Here is a 21,549-nt window from a genome sequence, read left to right on the forward strand (position 1 = left end):
GGGTTAATATAAAAGTTGGTTTTTCCAAGGGGGGAGGGTATGACAAGTAACCAGGGGGTACATTTAGCCTAACCCTAATAATATACGTAGATATAATGTAAAATATTGTTGAAAGTTGAATATTGTACAATAACTGAAACATTTATGATGTGGACTTGTTTCTAAACATTTTTAACCGTCTCACTCTATCTTTATCTTTTCACATGTGAACTCAAATCGGTTTTAATTCCCATCACTTCAAAAACCAAATATATCAAAATTGATCCCATGTTCGCATGAGGGACAGAGGGAGAATAGTACGCATTTTACTACGTATTTGAAAAGAGTATGTGGGTTATGAAATATTAATATTTGTGATGCATAAACTTAGTCTCACGGCAAACCATCACAACGTTACACAATTTAATATGTATTTGAAAAGAGTATGTGACTTATAGTAGAGTGTGAGAGTAAGAAGTTGAAATCTTGAAAAGTATATTATGAAAATCGAGTTTATGAAATTCTTCATTTATTACAAACTAGTTTTTTACCCGGCGCATGCAGGTCGATAAAACTCAGACGGTGGTAAAACCCAAGCATTTAGCTGTTAAGTCGACGCAAATTCGGTCGGTTTCGTGACATGCATTTATTGTACCGGAAATAAAACTAAATATAAAAAAAACTATAAAATTATAAAAATTGAGGTGAACCAATATGGTGGTGTCGGGTTCAGTCGGTTTCCGTTGTCGATCCCAGGCGTTGAGGCGGTGAGTCTACGGGTTCAGTTGGTTTCCGTCACGTTTGTTATGATACTGGAACTAAAAAAAAAAATTTTAATGTTCGGACGTAATTTAATGTTCGTTACGGTGACTAAACTAAAAAATAAAACAAAATTACGGACTCGTCGGTGCCACCAAGTGGCCCAATAGGGCACTTGCGACACCAAAGATCTTATTTGTTATATAGTAATAATACTCTACCAGCACAAAGAGGAAGATTGTGATTTACATGGACACACCTTATAAAATAATGACATGTGATATAAAAAAACAGGTGCGAGTACAACTACTTTAAAGAGGACAAGCTCGTAAGATGGTTTTATCATATTTAGTGAAGTTCAAATTTTCATTGTCACGATCTAAAGTAGTAATAATTTTGACACATTTTAACTTAACACGTTTTTTACCCTGATATAAAAGTAAGATGTGTTGTTGACCACCACACAATTAAAAGATGTATTGTTTGGCCGAGTTGTAATTAGATCCTGATTAAAATTGATGCATTGTTTGGTCGAGTTGTAAACCAAAAAAAGAAAAGAAAAATGTGTGTCACAAGAAGTCACTATACATATTGATTTATCATGTACCTAATTCGACTTAACACATTCATGATCATATGTCAAATCATCGAAAACACACCCGTGAAGTTAGGCAGCTGCATCATAGTACACACATGTGATGTTGCTTGTAGAATTATTGACAACACCATTTTCTCAACACCAAACATTGCTTCTATTTCCTCTGTTTTGGATTTGAGGATGAACATCAACCAGATCAGACATTTCTTGATTCCAAAAAGGTATCAACTTTGCTTCTCATTATCATCCATTTATTAATAAACTTCTTGTGTTTTGGCGATTTGGTAAACAGAATGATTTCAGAGTTGGTATTATTATTATTATTTTTAATTCATTCAATTATATCATCTTTTCATTCAACCATTTTAAAGTATCATAGAAACATCCAAACGATTTACAATTAAGTGGCAGGTAAGCGGGCAACAAGCTGCGCCGCAACCCCTTTTGGAATAATCGGAATAATCGATGATGAATAACTCATGAATGTGTCTTGATGTCCTCCGAAAATTAGCACTAATCTAGAGAAGTTAAATTGGTAAAGTTAGAAGCTAGAACAGAATTGACAAAAATATTCACACACCACCGGTCTTCGGGTGTTAATTATGGGTGATCGCCGGAGTTGATGTCGGATAGTCGATTCTCGTCCAAGTGGGAGGGAGAATGTGGGTTGGCTAGGGGAAGAAGACTAGGGGTGCAAATGAGTCGAGCCCGAGCTCGACTCATTTAACTTACACAGAGCTCGAGCTTGGCTTGTGAGTAGAGTTTGAAGCTCGAGCTCGGCTCGTTTGATATTTATCAATTATTTTTATATATATTTTCCTATTATAATTTTATGTATAAAATGATATATATTATTTAGTTATTTTATTTAAATTATCATAATTATATATATATATATATACACATATAAATAATTATTAAATATATATTTTAAAAAGTTATATAAATGACAGACTCATTTAGGCTCACAAGCCGGCTTGGGCTCGTTTATTAAACAAGCTTACTTTTAGGCCGGGCTCGATTCAGCTCGGCTCGATCGAGTTTTTTAACAAGCCGATCTCGGGTAGCTCACAAGCAGCTCGGCTTGTTTGCACCCCTATAGAAGATGAAGATAGAGGAGATTGTGGGTAGGTTCACCTATTTACTTTTATTTGTTAATTTTTTTATAGAGGGTATATTAGTAATTTTACACCCACTTTACTTAAACTTAACGATCATCCGCTAGGGAGCACCCGTGATACCCGCTTCAAAGTGTTAGGGAGCATACATGTAATTTATCAAAGTTAGGGACTATAGTACTATACGTGAAGCAAATCACATGAAGCAGTAGTGTAATTAACTCTATTTTCTATATATATTTTTAATCATTTCTCATAGATTTAAGAATGGAGTTGGTAAAAGAGGATGACATGTGAATGCTCTAATGTAAATGAATGTTCCCTCTTTATTTGGGGGTTGAGAAATGGGGATGGTGTTCTTGATACAGAATATAATATATATATATATTTATATATATATATATATATATATATATATATATTTTTTTTTTTTTGATGTTAAATTAGCAATAGTTGGTGAAATTGTGAAATTGGATTACGCTGGAAAATATGACTAAAATGTTGATTTACCAGTATGCTTTTCAATAATCAATAGTATAATAAGCTGTATCATGAGGTTCTCTTATTAAGTTTTGTCTGATGAGGAAATTATTAATCTTTTAGGTATGGTTCGGGTTGCAAGTATGAAGGCGTTAGTCTGGGTTGCAAGTATGAAGACGTAAGTCTGGGTTGCAAGTATGAAGACATCGGTTCGGCTTGCAAGAACGAATTATGTAAAGGCATCACAAGGTTAGCCCAAATTCTACCATTTAATGTTCGTTTATATCTAACGGGTCAACTAAAAACTAGCTTATATACAAGTATGTAGTATTATTATATGTATATATAATTATGTGTAGTATAAACTATAAAACATGCATACTTAAGTGTATGTAGTGTAAATTTGTGTGTTATATATATACACGCAAAAATGTTTTAATCTTCATTATATTAATGTAACTTTATGGTTTGTTAGGCAGTTTCTACGGTTCGGGTTGCAAGTATGAAGACATAGGCTCTGGTCACAAGAATGAACTCCATAGAGGCGTCTCAAGGTTAGCCCAAATATCCATCTTCAAGCTGTAAATGAGATTGTGTTGCTTTACAATTTCAACCATGTTCCTTGAGTTTTTCACTTCATATTGGTTGTTCTAGTGTTCCACCATTGGTATCGGACTTGAGAATAATTATGTTTCCGTTGACGTATCAAGACCGCATACACCCGATGCTTCAGCTTGTAAATCTACTTTACACCTAAGGCTTTAGTATCACCACTTTTAGCACTAACTTCAACAAACCCAAAACCTCCAACTATACTCACTTCACTTTAAAATTCATCCATTCACATGATGAAAGTTATTCCAAATCAGCCTTACAAGTCACTTCTGCTTTTTCCAGATGAACTTGTTCGATCAACGCGGTGCAGATCAATTATGCCACCTGCTGGAACTAGAATTGGCGGTGAAAGATGAACCATTCGTTTCTTGTTTAATTAATCATTGATGCTACTTTATACTTCTCTTAATCGATCAAAAGAGTGGTTCATCTTTCGCCGCCAATTACAGTTCCAGCTGGTGGCGTAATTGATATGCACCGCATTGATTGAATAACTTCACCCGAGAAAATGTTGTCGTGACTTGTAAGGCTAATTAGGAATAATGTTCATCGTGCCATTGGATAAACTTGAAAGTGAAGTGAGGGTAATTGTCTGGATAAACCCGTAGACTCACCGCCTCAACGCCTGGGATCGACAACGGAAACCGACTGAACCCGACACCACCATATTGGTTCACCTCAATTTTTATAATTTTATAGTTTTTTTTATATTTAGTTTTATTTCCGGTACAATAAATGCATGTCACGAAACCGACCGAATTTGCGTCGACTTAACAGCTAAATGCTTGGGTTTTACCACCGTCTGAGTTTTATCGACCTGCATGCGCCGGGTAAAAAACTAGTTTGTAATAAATGAAGAATTTCATAAACTCGATTTTCATAATATACTTTTCAAGATTTCAACTTCTTACTCTCACACTCTACTATAAGTCACATACTCTTTTCAAATACATATTAAATTGTGTAACGTTGTGATGGTTTGCCGTGAGACTAAGTTTATGCATCACAAATATTAATATTTCATAACCCACATACTCTTTTCAAATACGTAGTAAAATGCGTACTATTCTCCCTCTGTCCCTCATGCGAACATGGGATCAATTTTGATATATTTGGTTTTTGAAGTGATGGGAATTAAAACCGATTTGAGTTCACATGTGAAAAGATAAAGATAGAGTGAGACGGTTAAAAATGTTTAGAAACAAGTCCACATCATAAATGTTTCAGTTATTGTACAATATTCAACTTTCAACAATATTTTACATTATATCTACGTATATTATTAGGGTTAGGCTAAATGTACCCCCTGGTTACTTGTCATACCCTCCCCCCTTAATATTTTTTTTACAAGTTGCGTTTTCTTTTTATGATTTCGAGTTTAGGGTTTTGGGTTTCGGTTTTAGGGTTTAGGGTTCGGGTTTAGGGTTTAGGGTTCGGTTTCGGGTTTCGGGTTTAGGGTTTAGGGTTCGGTTTTGGGTTTAGGGTTTAGGGTTCGGTTATGGGTTTAGGGTTTCGGTTTTAGGGTTTAGGGTTCGGTTTCGGTTTAGGGTTTAGGATTCGGTTTCGGGTTTAGGGTTCGGTTTCGGGTTTAGGGTTTTGGGTTTTTTGTTTATTTTGTAAAAGATAAAGTGGTAAAATAAGGATATTATAAATATATATACTATTAAAATTAAAAAAAGATATTATAAATATTTATAATATTAATATTAAAAAAATAAATTAATAGTAAGACTTGATAGTTTTAATTTGATATATGTAGTGGAGGTTATCAAATGAAAGTAATGTTGTAGAGACTAATATGTATATAAATAATGTCAAGAGCTAATTGTAATTTATGTAATAAGTTCAGGGGGTATATTTAGTAAAAATGGAGTAAAGGGGGGCATGTTTAGCAGCACCCATATTATTATCTTCCAAGTAATTCCTACATCTTGTTTCCAAATATGGGATTATGTTTTAAGGTCCTTTTAGAACTAAAAGGATTTTTATTTGAGTAACTATGATGAAGATTGATGTGTTTTATTATTTTGAATGCTTATCATTAATAATAGTAATAACAATAATAATAATAATAATAATAATAACTATTACTTTCTTTTTATAATTATAATTATATTAATATTATAAGAAGTTTGTTGCATTAATGATGAAAGCGGGTAGCGAGGGGAGGATCAGGAAAGGGTCTAGGCAGTATTTACGCGAGCCTTTTAATTAGTCTTAGTCTGAACTTTGAAGTTAATTAGAGAGAAAGAGATTGTTCATATATTAGAGTTACCCAAGCGAGTTAAATATGTAGGAGTTGAATCTTATGTACAGATAAAATGGCAAATTAGCAACTGTTATGTTGACTTTGAGTGTAGATAGAATCATGGGTTCCACACTTATAGTCTTGCACAACCTCTTTAACTAATATATACTAAAAAACAAATGTACACCAAAAGAGAAACCAACAGAATCAATCCGTCCCATTAGCAAAATACAAGTAACCACTCCCCACCTAGCTAACAGATGCAGATAGATGACTAGGTCGCCAATACTTTGAGTGATGATATGAAGGCAACCAGAGACTCGAGAGACTTCGATCAGCCCTCCAACATTTGTTTCAATTTTTTTGCCCTTTGCTCATCTCTTCATCCTCCATCGCCCTTCATATCGCCTCTTTAATCTCTATTTTCTCCAACATGATGAACAACGTGATTCCAGACCGGACAATTCGGTTGTTTATGTAAGTTTTGGAAGTGTTGCTCAGTTGGAAGAGGAACATTTCCAGGAAGGTGTTCATGGCTTGATTCACAGCGGGCGGTCGTTTTTATGGGTGGTTCGGCCCGGGGTTGTGAATGGTTCACCAGGGGTCGAGCTGCCATTTCCTGAGGGGTTCCCAGGTGATCAGGGGCAGATTGTGAAATGGGCTCCTCATCAAGAGGTGCTGCATCACAATGCAACCGCCGCATTTTGGACCCATGGGGGAGTTTCGTTGTTGTCGAGGACAAATTTAAATGTGAAGTGGGGTAGTTGCAGTTTTCGGTTTGTTAAAGGTGGAGGCAAGGATGGTGATGGTAAAGCCTTTTGAGTGGAGTACATTGGCTAGCTGCAAACATCGAATTTATGTGACCCAGATACCGCAACGGGAGCATGATCTTTGCTTGGTTTTCCATGGTTATGACTGAGAATTTATTATGTTTATGATATGAACTATGATTAAGGATGTTGGCAAATTCAGATTGCAATAAACACAAAGAATTTGATAATATACTTTGCTTTGCAATTGGTTTGGAGGTACAAACTTTCTTCTTGTGATGGTGGGGGTTTATATAACCCTAGAATCACATCGAATTTAGTTTCATATTACCTGCCTTTGAAAAATAATAATTGGCTACACGTACCCTTCACATGCGTATGTTTGCTCCTTCTATATGTAGATAAGCAAAACAAAAGCAGTGTGCAGAAATGGAAACTGATTCCAATATGTTGTCATCTCAAAAGACTTACATAATTAGATCAATTTACACATATGATATATAATACAGTATAACTTTTGTAAGTATGTACGTTATATACAAAATACATGGACGTTGTACACAAAATATATATTTAGCTTTGCAAAAAATATCTGGTAACAGCTAACGTCATCACACTTCACCTGTCATGCACTATGTTAGGGTATAAGTTGGTATTAAAGCATACTATGTCTCCAGTGGCGGACCCAGGATTTTTTGTCAATGGGGTCCCAATTTTTTCGGTTTACAAAATTTTTCGGGTCAGTCGTTATTCGGGTCGGGTCGAGGCGAGGAACATAATAAAACACAGAACTATGGTGTCATTGGAAACGAGTAAGTAGAAAGAATCTAAATTACAAACTAGATGAAACATACACTTTTAATTCATACCCGAAAAACATGAACGTAATCTATATATATGGTCTTACATAATTGACCAAAACATGAAAAAATAACTCTAACACAAATAAATGATTAATTATAATATACATACACAAGGTAAATAATAAAAGAATATGCAAAATCCATGTTAACATTATATATGTTGCATGGTGATAATGACCATATGAGAGAAACTAACAAAAAGCACAAATACCCTAACTGAATAACTAAGACTAGGATATTAAAAAAACAACAAAAGAGGAGTATGATGGGGCTTGAACCTACAACCTCTCACAAGTAAAACAAGGGACTTTCCACTGTACCAGTTCAATGTTAATAGTATGGGTTCCAAGTATTAATTTTTATGGGGTCCTTACAAAATTTAATATACCGTCTCTAAGTAATTTTTAAAAAACATCGGTGTCCCGGGACCCCGATCGGACCTATGTGGGTCCGCCCCTGTATGTCTCGATGGATAACCTGATGACAGGTGAATCTGCTTGTTTTTGGTTGCTGATTTAGGATCGGGGTGTATGGAGGTTTTGCATGTAACATTTTGAACTTTTGGGTTTCGCTTTCGACTATTTATTTTACATGTAATGTTTGCTAGTTATAAAAAAAGGGTCTTACTAATAACACTCCACACCCCCCTTAGGCTATGTGTAGTGAATGAGTTACAAAATGTGACGTTTTGTGTCATATGACGCTCAGTCAGCAAATGATAGATTTTTGTTTTTAAAGTGTAATGGTGTTGTAGCCTAATATATATATATATATATACATATATATTATATTAAACACACATAATATAATAAAAAAAACAAAAGAAAATGAGGCGAGAAAATCCCGTAGCCCCCCCCCCCCCCCAACATTTCGCGCCCTTTATCTCCGGGGGGGGGGGGGGGGGGGAGGGGGGTTGGTGTTTAAAACCAAAATCGCCCAATTTAGCCCCAATTTCTCGCCCAGTACAGGCAGCCTTAGGCTATGTACAATGGAGGGTTACAAAATGGGGCGTTTTGCGGCATGTGACGTCCAGTCAACAAATGTTGGGTTTTTGTTTTTTGAGTGTAATGGTGTTTTAGCCCCATATATATATATATATCACACACTACAATAATAATACACACACACAAAACACAGGCAACAAATACTTGTGGCACACCCACAATTCGCCCCATTTGTAGCCTGGGGGCCGGCGTTCGCGCCCCATTTCGACCCTATTTCTCGCCCACTACACTTGGCCTTATGATCATATTGACAAATTGTTCACCCTTCCATCCAATGAACAGAACATGATGACCTAGCTTATGCACCTATGGGAAAACCCGTAAATGGTTCAATTCGGAACAAAATGCTTAGACGAGACTCGAACCAAGATCTTCCATAAGAAAAGTAATAGAGGGACCGCTGGATCAAATGTTCTTTACTCTTTAGTTTATATACCCACTCCCATGGATCCAAACCGAATGCTGATCTTGAAAAGATAAACCTTTTAAAAATGGGCAAATAAATTAAATCAAATAAATCCTTGAAATTTGCCTTCAAAGTAAAGGTGAAATAAAATAAAACCATGAAAAGGACGATAAGGCCCTATATCTTATAGACAAGGTACAAGACAGGACGTGAGTGTTTGTTTTTAAGATAAGAATAGTACAAATATAAAAGAATACAGACATGTCTTCGTGTTGTCAATTTCTTTTGTTATTACACATACGTAACTCACCTTCTCAACCACACAATTACACAAATATTAACCTTTTATGATCACATACAACCCATGACCACTTTAATTCATATACTCACCAAACTTGCAGTAATATTCACAATTCTTCTATGTGAATTAAGTGTTATACTAGAAAATAAGGAACTTAAAAGGGAAAATTTCAACAATGGGTATTCTCAAAAACAAATTTCAGGTTTTTTAAATATCAGTTATATTAAATTCCAAAAACAGATATTTAGAAGTAGCCGGGAAGACTCCTTTTGGCAACCAAACGAGCAATTTACAGAGTCGCTTAAAAGACATCACATGGTCATAAACCAACCAAAACGAGCAGGTTTAATAGACGTTTAGTCACCATGAACAAAGAATTTGCATGTCTAGGAAACAACGCCCACGACTATTGCAACAGTGCTTTCATCATGACGAATAGATCTTACAATTTTCCAAAACACGAGTAGTTTACCAAAAAAAATTTGGCGAGGTGTTTTGTTTACGCCAAAGACATCAAACCAGTTAATTTTACAAAAGACTTGCATAACCGGTTAGTTTACAAGCTCAGTTAGTCAATACGAATAGATCTTGGACAACACTTAGAATGAGTTTTGGTTCATTGTTTTTTGTTAAAAAAAAAAAGTGGTTCGGTTTGTTGTTTTTTGTTAAAAAGAAGTAGTTCAGTTCATTGATTTTTGTTAAAAAAAGGTGGTTTGTTTCGTTTATTTTTGTTAAAAAGTGCTTCGGTTCGCTTATTTTTGTATAAAAAAAGGTGGTTCGGTTTGTTTATTTTGGTTAGAAAAAATTAATTTTAATTTAAATATATTTTTTAACACATAACCGGTACACGTCACTATTTTTCGCCACATCATCATACACGTCATAAAAACTAACGTTACCCCGTTAGAGGCAATAGTTCGAATTGAAACTTGGGACTTGTATAGTGCATTTTCAAATTTTGGTTTAGCACAGACCACGAGACAACTTTTGGATCGTTAAATTTCAATATCCCTTTAAATTTTGCTTTTTAGGGATATTTTAAACTCAAATTACTACCTATTCGCTATTTGTGTTACTATCCTTGGTAATACCTAACAATGGTTGTTTGATTTGTCATATTTGTCGTTACTCTCCTGGGATACACCTAACAATATATGGTTGCTTGATTTGTTATTATTGTTGGTCATTTTATGACATTGGCTTCTGATCTGATTTGTAAACTTATGACCACGATCTTTTGTCAATTAATGTTGTGTCATAAGGTCATCACCATACTTCCTAACAAACTTAAATAAAAAATAAGTCAGTGGAGGTCAAACTCATTCAAGTGGACACATGCAATGGTGAATGAACAGGCTTGGATTCACAATCATACGACAAGGTAAAGAGTACCTTCTAAAATTATTGATCATGCGTGATGACCGTTCATTATTATTGATATGACTGCTAAAAAGTAGAAAGTGTACATCTCAAACAACCTACGTATGTATCTTGTACTTGACTTACTTTAACATAGAGCGATAAAGAGCAAAAAGGATGATTAGCATTCTGTCGTAGGAAAGATTTCGTTGTGTTTCGAAACAGGCAAGTCAGGTTGAGTTGGATAACAAGTAGAATGGGGTTAGGTCAAAACTGTTTCAATCGAAAAAAATGTAATCAGTCAAAAATATCAATCAGAAAGTATATCCAAATTCCAAACACTATGTTTAACAATTTACGAGGCCAATATATTGCAAATAAATTATTGCTAAGTATCAATGAAAACTTAAGTTAAAACTTACAATTAATTAAAAACTGAATTGGTATAAATTTGAAACGGAAAACTTTGCAAGAAGAAAAACATAGTTGTAGATCTAATCTAAGGTTCCACGTGAGTCTCTATAGCATTGACAAAACACATGTTAACTAAGCAATGATACCAAGTATCAACATTTAAAGTAAAGCGATAACGAAATTGACATACCAACGGTGGTGACCCCGTGACTATCAAAAGTTTATAAATCGCATATATTGTCGTGAAAAGAACTAAAAAAGCAAAATCAACATTTTGTGAGATATATTATGGCGACAATTATATATTTTGTTGGTTATACACGGTTTTTATTGGTTAAGCAAGTAGGTTTGACCATCATTGACCTTAATTTTTACTAAGAATCTTCAACCATTTTTAACCACTATTTTCCAAGTTTATCATGGTTTTGAAAAAATATCCATAACAGTCATTTTTTTCCGTTGAATCCGACGGAATTTAATCAACCGCCTGTGGAAAATCGTTGACTTGTAAAATCTCACAACCTGTTAAAGTATTAATGGAATTTGTAAATAATCATCGGATCTGACGAAAGTTGAGAGCTAGGAGATGACAATTTTCTTCAAATCCGACCATTTTTTAACGGATTACATCATATCCATTAATACGTTGAAACATGCCAAGATTTTACAGGTCAACGAGTTCTTCAACAAATTATGTCGGATCCATTAAAAATTCCGTTGGACGACGGTTTTAGAGTGACCATTTTGAGAGAGAGAATATTTGAAATACAAAGTTCATATTAAATGAAGTTTTAAAAATAAATATATTATATAAAATTACCTTACCAATAAAACATGTTATGAATCAGCAGATTTTGCTTTGCAACAAAAAAGATGAGTAGACAAAGTTTGGGCATGGTTCTTGAATCATGTGATCGGTTAGTGTGTTGTCAAATGTCAAACATTTCGGTTGGCAACTTTCTATTCTAGGTAGGCCAATAGCAAGACAAATCAAGATGGATGCATAGGCATATTTGAATGAATCTGGCAGAAAGTAATGAAGTATAATAAAGAAGCATATAATTTAGAAGACCCAAACTTGAGAATGGGAACCAATTGCAAATATGTACGTATTTTGATAGGTAGTAAAGTAAATTTGGTGATGCCATATTATAGGGAGACTCACAAATATTGGGGAATTCATGTCTTGTTCTCAACGCTTCTGGATAATTGTAAAGTTTGTAACGGTTCTAGTTGTGCTAAAGATAGTTTGTTAAGTTGTTAAAAAAAATTGAGAGAAAATTTGAGTGTCGGCCATGACCAAGGCTATATGTTAAAGATGTGGAGTTTTTTTACCAACATGGAGTAAGAGGAAAAATTATTTATCAAATTGGGTGGTTTGAAAAGTATTTACCAAAATATGTATTTTCTTTTTAAAAAAATTATCACCTTGGGTTGTGATAAAAAATAATTTATATTTAATAAAAAACTTTAGTATTTTATTTTAAATAGAAAAAAAAATATTTTGTTGAATATGATTATTCTATCAAAAGCAATATTCAAGGATTTTTAATCTTCTATACATGTCGCTGAATCTTATTAAGAAAGATTTTTATATTCAAATATTTTTTGACTTTATAAATATTTTTTTAGTATCTTTGAAAAAAATATTACACTTTTCTTTTTAGTTTTTATATTATATATATATATATATATATAACTTTAAAAAGGTAATAAGAAAAGGTAGTCGTTCAAAAACAAGTAGAAAATATAAATGAATTAAAAAAGAATGTTTTAAATTTGTTTTACTTTTTAGTATGTAAATTTAATCAAAAATAAGATAAATTTCACTATACATGTTTCTTTAATATTTTTTTTTAAAACTAAAAGAATATTTCTAAAGACTAAAAACATTTGTATTTAAAAAAACATTTAAAAATGTTATAGCTACACTTATAGAAGATTAAACAACATTTAATATGTATTCGATAAAATATCATGATCCAACAAAAGATAATTTATTTTATTAGAAACTTTTTTTAAGGTTTTTAAAACATAAATTATTTTTTTATCAATAGCCCAATAAATATTAAGAGTGAAAAAACAAAGTTCTAAAGAAATACCCATTTAGATAAATAACCTATATGGGTAAAAACTCAATGTGACCACCTCCGTAAACCATGGTTGTTCATGCTATAATTTATTATTTGTTGATTTATATTTTATTTAATGTATACACATCTATGATTAGTGCACCCGTGGCATTCATTTACATCTTTATTTTCACATATTTTTAAACCATTCTCCAGGCTTTTTGAAACCATTCTTCATGACATTAGTGCTCTAAGCCTTTTGATACCATATTACCATTTCCCAAATACTTCATTGCGGCATCCAACAACTTACTCGAACAAGAGCGAACCTTTTTTTCTTGGTTTGACCAACAAATGTCTAATTTTTGTAGCTTGTGTTAGTTTTGAATTTTTGATAGCGTTGCCCAAGTGGATGAGGAAAATTTCCTGGAATCAACGCATGAGTTGATTGATAGCAATTAGCAAGCAGTCATTTATATGGTGGTTTGAGTTGGTTTGTTAACAATTCCACAAGGGTTGAACAACCGTCTAATGGCTCATGGCCGGGTAAGAATGGGTGAATTGTGAAATACACTCCTTAGCAAGAAGTGCTACATCATAAAACATTTGGTGCCTTTTAAACCGTTGGTGGATAATCGAGTAATTACCCATCTAGTATCTTTTGAGTAACTATTCATTGATCACTATATTTGTCGTTATCACCATAAAATGCATCTATGTAACTAGAATGTATTTAAATTTTATAATATCTAAATAATTATTGGTTCTACTTTTGTACTTAATTAGAGCAACAGATTATTTAAATATATGTGAGTGACTTTTCTATATTGTATGAATAATGGAGTAGTTGTGAGAGGAGAAGTAATAACATGTTACTATTCATGAGTAAATTTAGAAAAACATTGTTCATACTGTAAAAAATTTTAATTTAATGTTTTTTGAAATTAGTTATAAGTAGAATAGAGAGAAAAAATAATGATAAAAATATAAAAAATAAAGTATTACTTAATTGAATAGAAAATAAAAGATGTAATAATTTTTAATGTAATTATAGAAATGAAAAGATATATCAAAATACTATTAACTTTCTATACTTTTTAACATTTAACAAGTTTTGAATATATACAATTCTATCAAAATTTACTTTTGCACCTTCTACTTCTACTTTGGTATTCTTTGCTTTCATATTATGCGATTCATAATGTTTTTGAACTCATTGAATTTGGATTTATGAGCATCACATTATGTGGTTTTGGTGTTTAGATTAATTCTACAAAATTAACTACTTAAACTTTTATCATTTAAAAAGAAAAAAGGGAGATGTCTTCTAGTGGTCCAGCAGGTCATGAAAGGCGTTACTTTCCAGAGTTTGCTTTGGGAATGGGACACATTCATTCATTCCCACCATGTGATAGTGCAACTGCAACACTCACATTAGTACATTATATTTCTTTATATTCTTTTTAATAGAGGTCAATAATGTCACGTATTTCATTTTCTTAAGTTTGAATTTTCATTATATGAGGAAACAAAAAGAATTCATACAAGTATGGTATGCTTGAAATTATAAAAAGATCGAACATAGTGAAAATTATAGTAATACGGTGTGTCATACTTAGTGACATGTCAACGATGAATTTGACATTAGAAAGGAACGTCTAGGTGTCTAATCTCTTTCTAATTTTATACCAGTTTTGATTACAAAGGGTTTTCCCTACATACACCACACATTTAATCCATACACACACACACGAGTACACCATTGTCTTGAGTACACATGTATATGTTGCAAGAAGCTACGCAATTGGTCGGACGCAACAACCAATTGCTCTTGAGTACACGTGTTGTGTTATGATGAAATCTTATACTTAATTTTAGGATGCATACGATAAACCAAGTCGTTATGCGTCTCAAAGCTAATGAGAGGCGTCTCGAAACAGCGACGTAAACGTGTCTCAGAAAAAAGTTTGACATAAAATATTATATTTTAAGGTGATGACCACTAAATTATTTCTACAAATCATAGTTTACCAAAACCGTTTTTTTTTTTGCATTCTAGACGGATGGTAGAATAGTACATAGGTGTTTATATTTAGGATTATAAATATATAATTAGGTGTACTACTATATCATATATATATATATAAAAAAAATATCAGGTCAGGTAAATACTCAAGTAAACAGATACATGTATTGGAAATTAATCATAAAACAGGTTATCGAGAAAGGCGAGGGGGCTTTGTGAAAGTGTTTTAATATGTTTATTTTAGTATGGTAAGAATATATGAGTTATACAGTTTTCTAGAATAAGCTTTCTTGTTTTGCAAGATGTTAGTTTTATTTTAAATAGATGGTTAGAGGTATTGTAATTTGTGTTCTTGGTTTTATAAATAAAAAGCGTCAAACAAATTGTTCAATCTCATGTTTGTGTTCAATTAAGGGCATGATTTCAACAACCTGTTAATCTGTTATCGACTAATCAGGCCGGGTAAATAGCTAATCGGCCTAACAAAGTAAATAATCACCGTTAACAAATTTTTTTAATTTGCATTAATCTATATGATTATTTTAGTTTATTATAAGACATAACCTATGAGGTTTTCCTAACATAATTTGGGCTTAAAAGGTACATAATTTGAAGTTGGATATCTAGCCTTATTAAAAATGAATTTGGGCTTTAGCAATTAGATAGATATCTCCTATCTGTAAACTACTAAACTATAATAGTTGCGTTTTTTTTAAAGCGACTTGATATAATAGAATGCTAGTTATTCAATCAAAATAAAACAATAAACTAAATATGTATTCAAAGAAACGCAACTATCGGACTTGTAACCTTGTGAATCCCATCACTCCAAACCAACGAACCCGAAAGAGCTCTCGATTTAGTTTTTGCATTAATGGGCACCACAAACGATTGCTTCACTTCTTGCCCACAAAACAAGACTGCTCGGGTTAACCTCCGCCACCATCCCCGATGGTGCAACCACACGGGCCTGCCAGCCTGGTATGAAGAACCTGTTTGCACCCGCATCAGTAACCGTCATGTTGAAGGTTTGGGTTATTCTACGCAAATATTTTGACGAAAGAGCGAAAGAACGGTAGTTTAGGTCCCACATAGTTGCATTAGTGGTCACATAGCAAACACTTGAATCCCCAGTGACGATTTTTCAAAGCATCGGAAAAAGATACCATATATCTAACGGGTAACTAACCGATAAATAACAGATGGGTATTGGGCCAGGTGTTAGTTTAAACTTTAAATCTACACAATTTTAAAATTTGTCCAAATTTATTTTCTACTCCTTCCATGTTAATTAAACTGAACATATTACAACTTGAATATCAGGTTTCAGTTCCAACTAATTTTGTAAAACAGAACCACTTGGCATTCAGTTTCTGCACTTTATTAAGGCCCGCAGTGGACGAAGCATCTGCCTCGTGAGCCCAATCGTATTAACGCTTTCTTGGGCCATACCGATCAGTTCCCACTCAAACTCTTGCACCATTCTTCCAATTCCCGTGCAAGAAATCAGCATTGCTTGAAGAGCACCCGCACACACCCGTTTCCCCCCTCCAAACGCCATAGTTCTTTGGAAATCAATCGGTTTATCTTTCTTCATAAATCTCTCTGGATTCCACTCTTCAGGATTCTCCCAAACATTCTTCTCCATGTTACATCCATAAATGTTTACTGCTATCTGAATATTAAACATATTCCTTATTTAAAAAAACAAAGAAAAACTAAGATGTAAAGATCACATGTTTTGACTTCTTTAAATAGTCAACCTCGGTCCTGGCTGGAACATGGTAACCTCCTAGAACTGTGTCTTCATGCACATATCGTAATGGAATGATAGGAACTGGACTATGCCTTCTTAAGGTTTCATGAATAATAGCAGTTATGTATGGCAGCTGAGCCAAATGTTCTTCTGTTATCTTCTCTGACCCACAAACACTTTGGATTTCTCGATACAAACGATCCTGAGTTACATAATTAAAATGCATCAAATTTTGGTGAAACATATACTATTTATATCATAGGTTGAAAAAACAGAACAAACCTGAATCTTGGGGTGTTTTGCAAGTTCATACATTGCCCATTCGGTGGTCACCATGGTGGTGTCTGTTGATTCGACAATTGGCTCCCATAGTGACATAAGTAGTTGTTGATCGGTTAACGTTTGTGCCTCTGACAGCAAGTAATCAATGTAGCTGTTTATAATCTGTTTTTTTACAAGAAATTAAGACGAGTTACTATGTATTATTCAAACATGATCGAACACCACTGACACCCCTAATATAGTAATATTAACAACCAAGAAATTAAGAATCACAATTTACCTCCCCTGAGGCAATACGGTTTTTATGTTCTTTGATAAGAGCATTCATCACAGCTTCTTTTCTTATATGCATTCGTTTCATCGTGTTCTCAAACTTTTTATTTGGGATCCACTTCAGATACGGGAAGAAATCTCTCCAGTCGACACTGATAGCACCCATCATCGGCTCAACCACCAACACCTGAAGCATCTCATCTCGGCTCATGGTGAGTTTAAGATCCTCCACATATATGTTCTCTACATCCTTTCCAAGAACCTATAAAGGTAGATAATGAAAACACAATTCCTTTATATAATAATCAAATAATAATTATAATATAACGCGAACTCACTTGTCTCAGTGCTAATCCAAAAAGTTCGGTCTGGAATATTTTCCTTAGATTCACTTCTTGTCCGGTAGAGGTTTTGATGGATGTGTGTAGTCGGTTTGAAATACAGTCCATCATGATGTCTCTATGAACACGATGTTTGTTCTGAATATACGCATTTAAAACGAAAAGTTTAAAGAAAAGGTGGTATAAAGCACTTAACCACATGCAAGTATATAAGTTTAGGAGGCAAACCTGAGCATTCGGTCCCAATAAACCAGTGAGTAGATGGCGTTTGAAGGTTTTGTGAAAATCATTATAATCACTCAAAGCTACCAAGGTTTTATCGGCTGAGAGGATCTTTAATGCATTTGATAGCTTTCTTGTTGAGATGGATTGAAATCTGCTAACAAATACCTATAAGATGCATGAAACTAGAGGAGTTAAATGGGTCGTGTTTGTGGGTTGATGGGCCATCCAGAAGACGAAACAAATATTCAATACTTGACACAAATACGACCCGGTTAACCATAAACTTTTTTTATTTCTTTTTTGCATATACTATATAACCATTTCACACCCGAAACTAGAAATGTATATAAAACAATTACACACGACACGTTTAATAAAATCAAAAGTATACTGGTTAATTCTAGTCAAGTTGGCACACGAATGTGACATGTTTAGCTAAACGTGTCCAAAAGTTTAATTTGAAACTTACACGAATCCCTTAGTGTCATAAAACCTTATTAATGGGTGTAAGATAGCATAGCATTAATTATGTTTTGACTCGGATCTTGCTACTTGAATTTAGGGGTGTGCAAGAAACCGAAAAAACCGATCCGAAACCGAATTCAAACCGAAAATAAACAAAAATTGACGGTTTGGTTTTATGTTTTTGTAGAAACCGAACTGTGTGGTTTTGAATGTAATGAAAACCAAAAAACCAAACCAAATTCGTAAATTTTTATTTTTTATTTTACGTGATTTATAAGAATTTAATAAACATGTGAGTTAAATATTTCTTTTTTATTTTTTATTTTAAGTAATTTAACAATTAACAAAGTTATATATACCTAAATTCATGATTTTTTGCCAACTTTTCTTTTGGCATAAAATTTTCATGTTCAAACAGCAAAAACTGAACGAAACCAAATGGTTTCAGAAAAAATCAAAAACCAAAGTTTTGGTTTTCAGTTTGGTTTAGCCCAAAACCGCACCGAACTTCCTAGTGGAATGATACATCGTTTTGGTGTATTTAATACTACTACGTACGTACCTCCTTGGCGACTTCGTTTGAACTCACCACCACCAGCGAAATGGCTCCGGTTCTAATCGAATAAACCGGACCATAAGTTTCTGCCCATCTGGTAAACGTCATGTACGGTTTCTTTTCCTTGAGTTGCAGTAAATTCCCCAGCAATGGCAACCCAGGCACTTCTGCAAATATTAATCACATATACTTAACAAATTATTCTAACGTTAAAATCGATTGATCCAAGTACATATATGTGTGTATAAGAGTACCAGGAACCCGAGGGAGATGATTTGATTGACCGCTGTGATCGGATGCGTAGCTTCTGAGATACCAGACTGAAATAGCGATGATGATGAGTGCAACGGCCGTACCGCCGCCGGCTAATGTTATTCCGTAAACTGTCAGCATATCGATCTGTTGGTGGTAGTGGCTAGTAGAGTATAAAGTGGTGACTGGTGACTGTTAGTTGTGTAAATATGATGGATGTTATTCACTTATTCTTATTCTATGTGATTAGCAATTAGGTAAGGAATATATATATATTATTATATATATTAATTAATCTGTATAATCCTTTGTGAGGAGAGATCACTATTTAATTGTGTTGGTATATTACTGCATATCTTACAAGCTTTTGATCATGCTATTCACTTCTTATCCTTTGTTCTTTTGTGTTACATGTGTTCTTAGGTTTCTAAATTTTACTGTTTCATTTTTTTTACCAAGTTTTAAGCACTTGATACAACATTATAATGCATGTTCCTTCTTTTGTTATTATACCTCAAATTTATACTTCAATCCCTCAAGTTCACATACAGTTATTTATGGCACAATCTTATTTCTTTGGTTTTTATTGTTTTACTCTTTTAACTTTATTAATTTTGATGTTTTATTAAATTCATAATATATATTTGCAACAAGCTTATATTTATCTACGTTTTGATGTTAATTTCACTCAAAATAAAGAAGTGTTGTCGTAATATACAAATCATCGAAGCACACATAAAGCTCTTTCAAGGTTTCGATTTATTTACAAATTTATTTTTCTCTAATAATATTAAGAACATGATGTAACAATATTTGGATTTTTCATTGTGACATCTTTATTTTTATCAATGTTTCAATATAAATGACGTTAATCTTTTCAAAACGTAACGTGCAGCAACTTGATGATCCCGACCTAAATACTGGTGTGTGTGTGTGTGTGTGTATGACTGATTTCTTTTGAGAACCGCTTTGAGCTTTAATAACTCGAAAGAACTCAACTTAACAAATTTTTTTTACACATGTGTAATACGTAAGTGTAAGTACTGTACAAAAAATTACAGTATTTTTTTACACACCGAATCGACTTGTTACACATGTGCAACTAACATTTAAACTTGTGTAATCATCAAAAATACTTATTCTCTCTCCTGATTCATTTTTTAATCAAATTTAATCTCAGCCACATATTTCATACCATTTAATTAAATGTTTGGTCTAAATTGAGTTCTCAAAATTCTTACAACTCATCAAGTTTTCAAAATATCCCTCCCATATATATATATATATATATATATATATATATATATATATATGATTGATTTCTTTTAAGAACCGCTTTGAGTTTTAAGAGCTCGAAAGAACTCAATGTAACAACTTTCTTTTTTGAATTTTTTTTACACATGTGTAATACGTAAGTGTAAGTAATGCACAAAAAATTATCGTAATTTTTTACACATCGAATCGACTTTTTACACATGTGTAACTAAAGTTTAAACTTGTGTAATAAACAAAAATACTTATTCTCTCTTATGATTCATTTTTTAATCAAATTTAATCTTAGCCACACATTTCATATCATTTAATTAAATGTGTGGTCCAAAATTAAGTTTTTAAAATTCTTAAAACTCATTAAGTTCTCAAAATATTTCTCCAAATATATATATATATATATATATTAGTGGTAGCTGAATCAGGAGGTGGTTGATGTTATTCACTTATTCTTATTCTTATTCTATGTGATTAGCAATTAGGTAAGGAATATATATTATTATATATATTAATTAATTGGTATAATCCTTTTGTGAGGAGAGATAATTGTGTTGGTATATTTACTGCATCTCTTACAAGCTTTTGATCATGATATATTCACTTCTTATCCCTTGGTCTCTTGTGTTACATATGCTCTTAAGGTTTCTAAATTTTACTGTCTCATTTTTTTACGAAGTTTTAAGCACCTGATACAACATTATAATGCATATTCTTTTGTTCACACACATGTGTTAATAGAAGTAACCAACAAAACCAGTTATATCTCAAATTTATACTTCACTCCCTCAAGCTCACATACGCATTTCATGTGAATTTCGTCTCCTACGAGAAATTTCAAAAAAATTGCAAAAAAAAAAACAATACTTTTCCATTGAATTTAGTCTTGTTAGATGATTTTCAAAAAAATTTAAATAAAACGATAATTTCCCAATGAATTTAATCTCCTCAGATGATTTTTATAAAAGTTTTAAAAATCCGATGTGAGGGTTAAATGGCAAGTGTTAAGAATGTGGTGGATGATGACGGTGGGTGATGGTGGTTGATGATGGAGGTGGGCGGTGGGTGGTGGATATGATTTTCAAATAAGTTTTATAGACAACTATTCTTTTTATGCAAAA

The 21,549-nt window shown here is 33.1% G+C and overlaps 1 protein-coding gene across 2 annotated transcripts; it reads right to left on the reverse strand.

Annotated features, from left to right (window-relative positions):
- Window positions 1-15,483: 15,483 nt before the first annotated feature.
- On the reverse strand, window positions 15,484-19,314 carry LOC143590428 (ent-kaurene oxidase-like). 2 transcript variants are annotated; one of them, XM_077070915.1, is made up of 9 exons: window positions 19,165-19,314; window positions 18,917-19,077; window positions 17,893-18,054; window positions 17,662-17,802; window positions 17,331-17,585; window positions 17,051-17,212; window positions 16,776-16,970; window positions 16,290-16,687; window positions 15,484-15,699 (listed from the first exon to the last, which is right to left on the reverse strand). In XM_077070915.1, the coding sequence occupies exons 1-8, from the start codon at window positions 19,301-19,303 to the stop codon at window positions 16,379-16,381; spliced, it is 1,524 nt and encodes a 507-aa protein (XP_076927030.1). In that variant the 5' UTR covers window positions 19,304-19,314; the 3' UTR covers window positions 15,484-15,699; window positions 16,290-16,378. The 2 variants fall into 2 exon arrangements, with proteins under 2 accessions (XP_076927030.1, XP_076927029.1); XM_077070914.1 differs by having other exon boundaries at window positions 17,662-18,054.
- Window positions 19,315-21,549: the final 2,235 nt, after the last annotated feature.

The sequence above is a fragment of the Bidens hawaiensis genome, unplaced genomic scaffold (genome assembly GCF_021521415.1).
Source record: "Bidens hawaiensis isolate Kalapana, Puna unplaced genomic scaffold, B.hawaiensis_p1.1 tig00038559_1, whole genome shotgun sequence".
NCBI classification, from domain to species: domain Eukaryota; kingdom Viridiplantae; phylum Streptophyta; class Magnoliopsida; order Asterales; family Asteraceae; genus Bidens; species Bidens hawaiensis.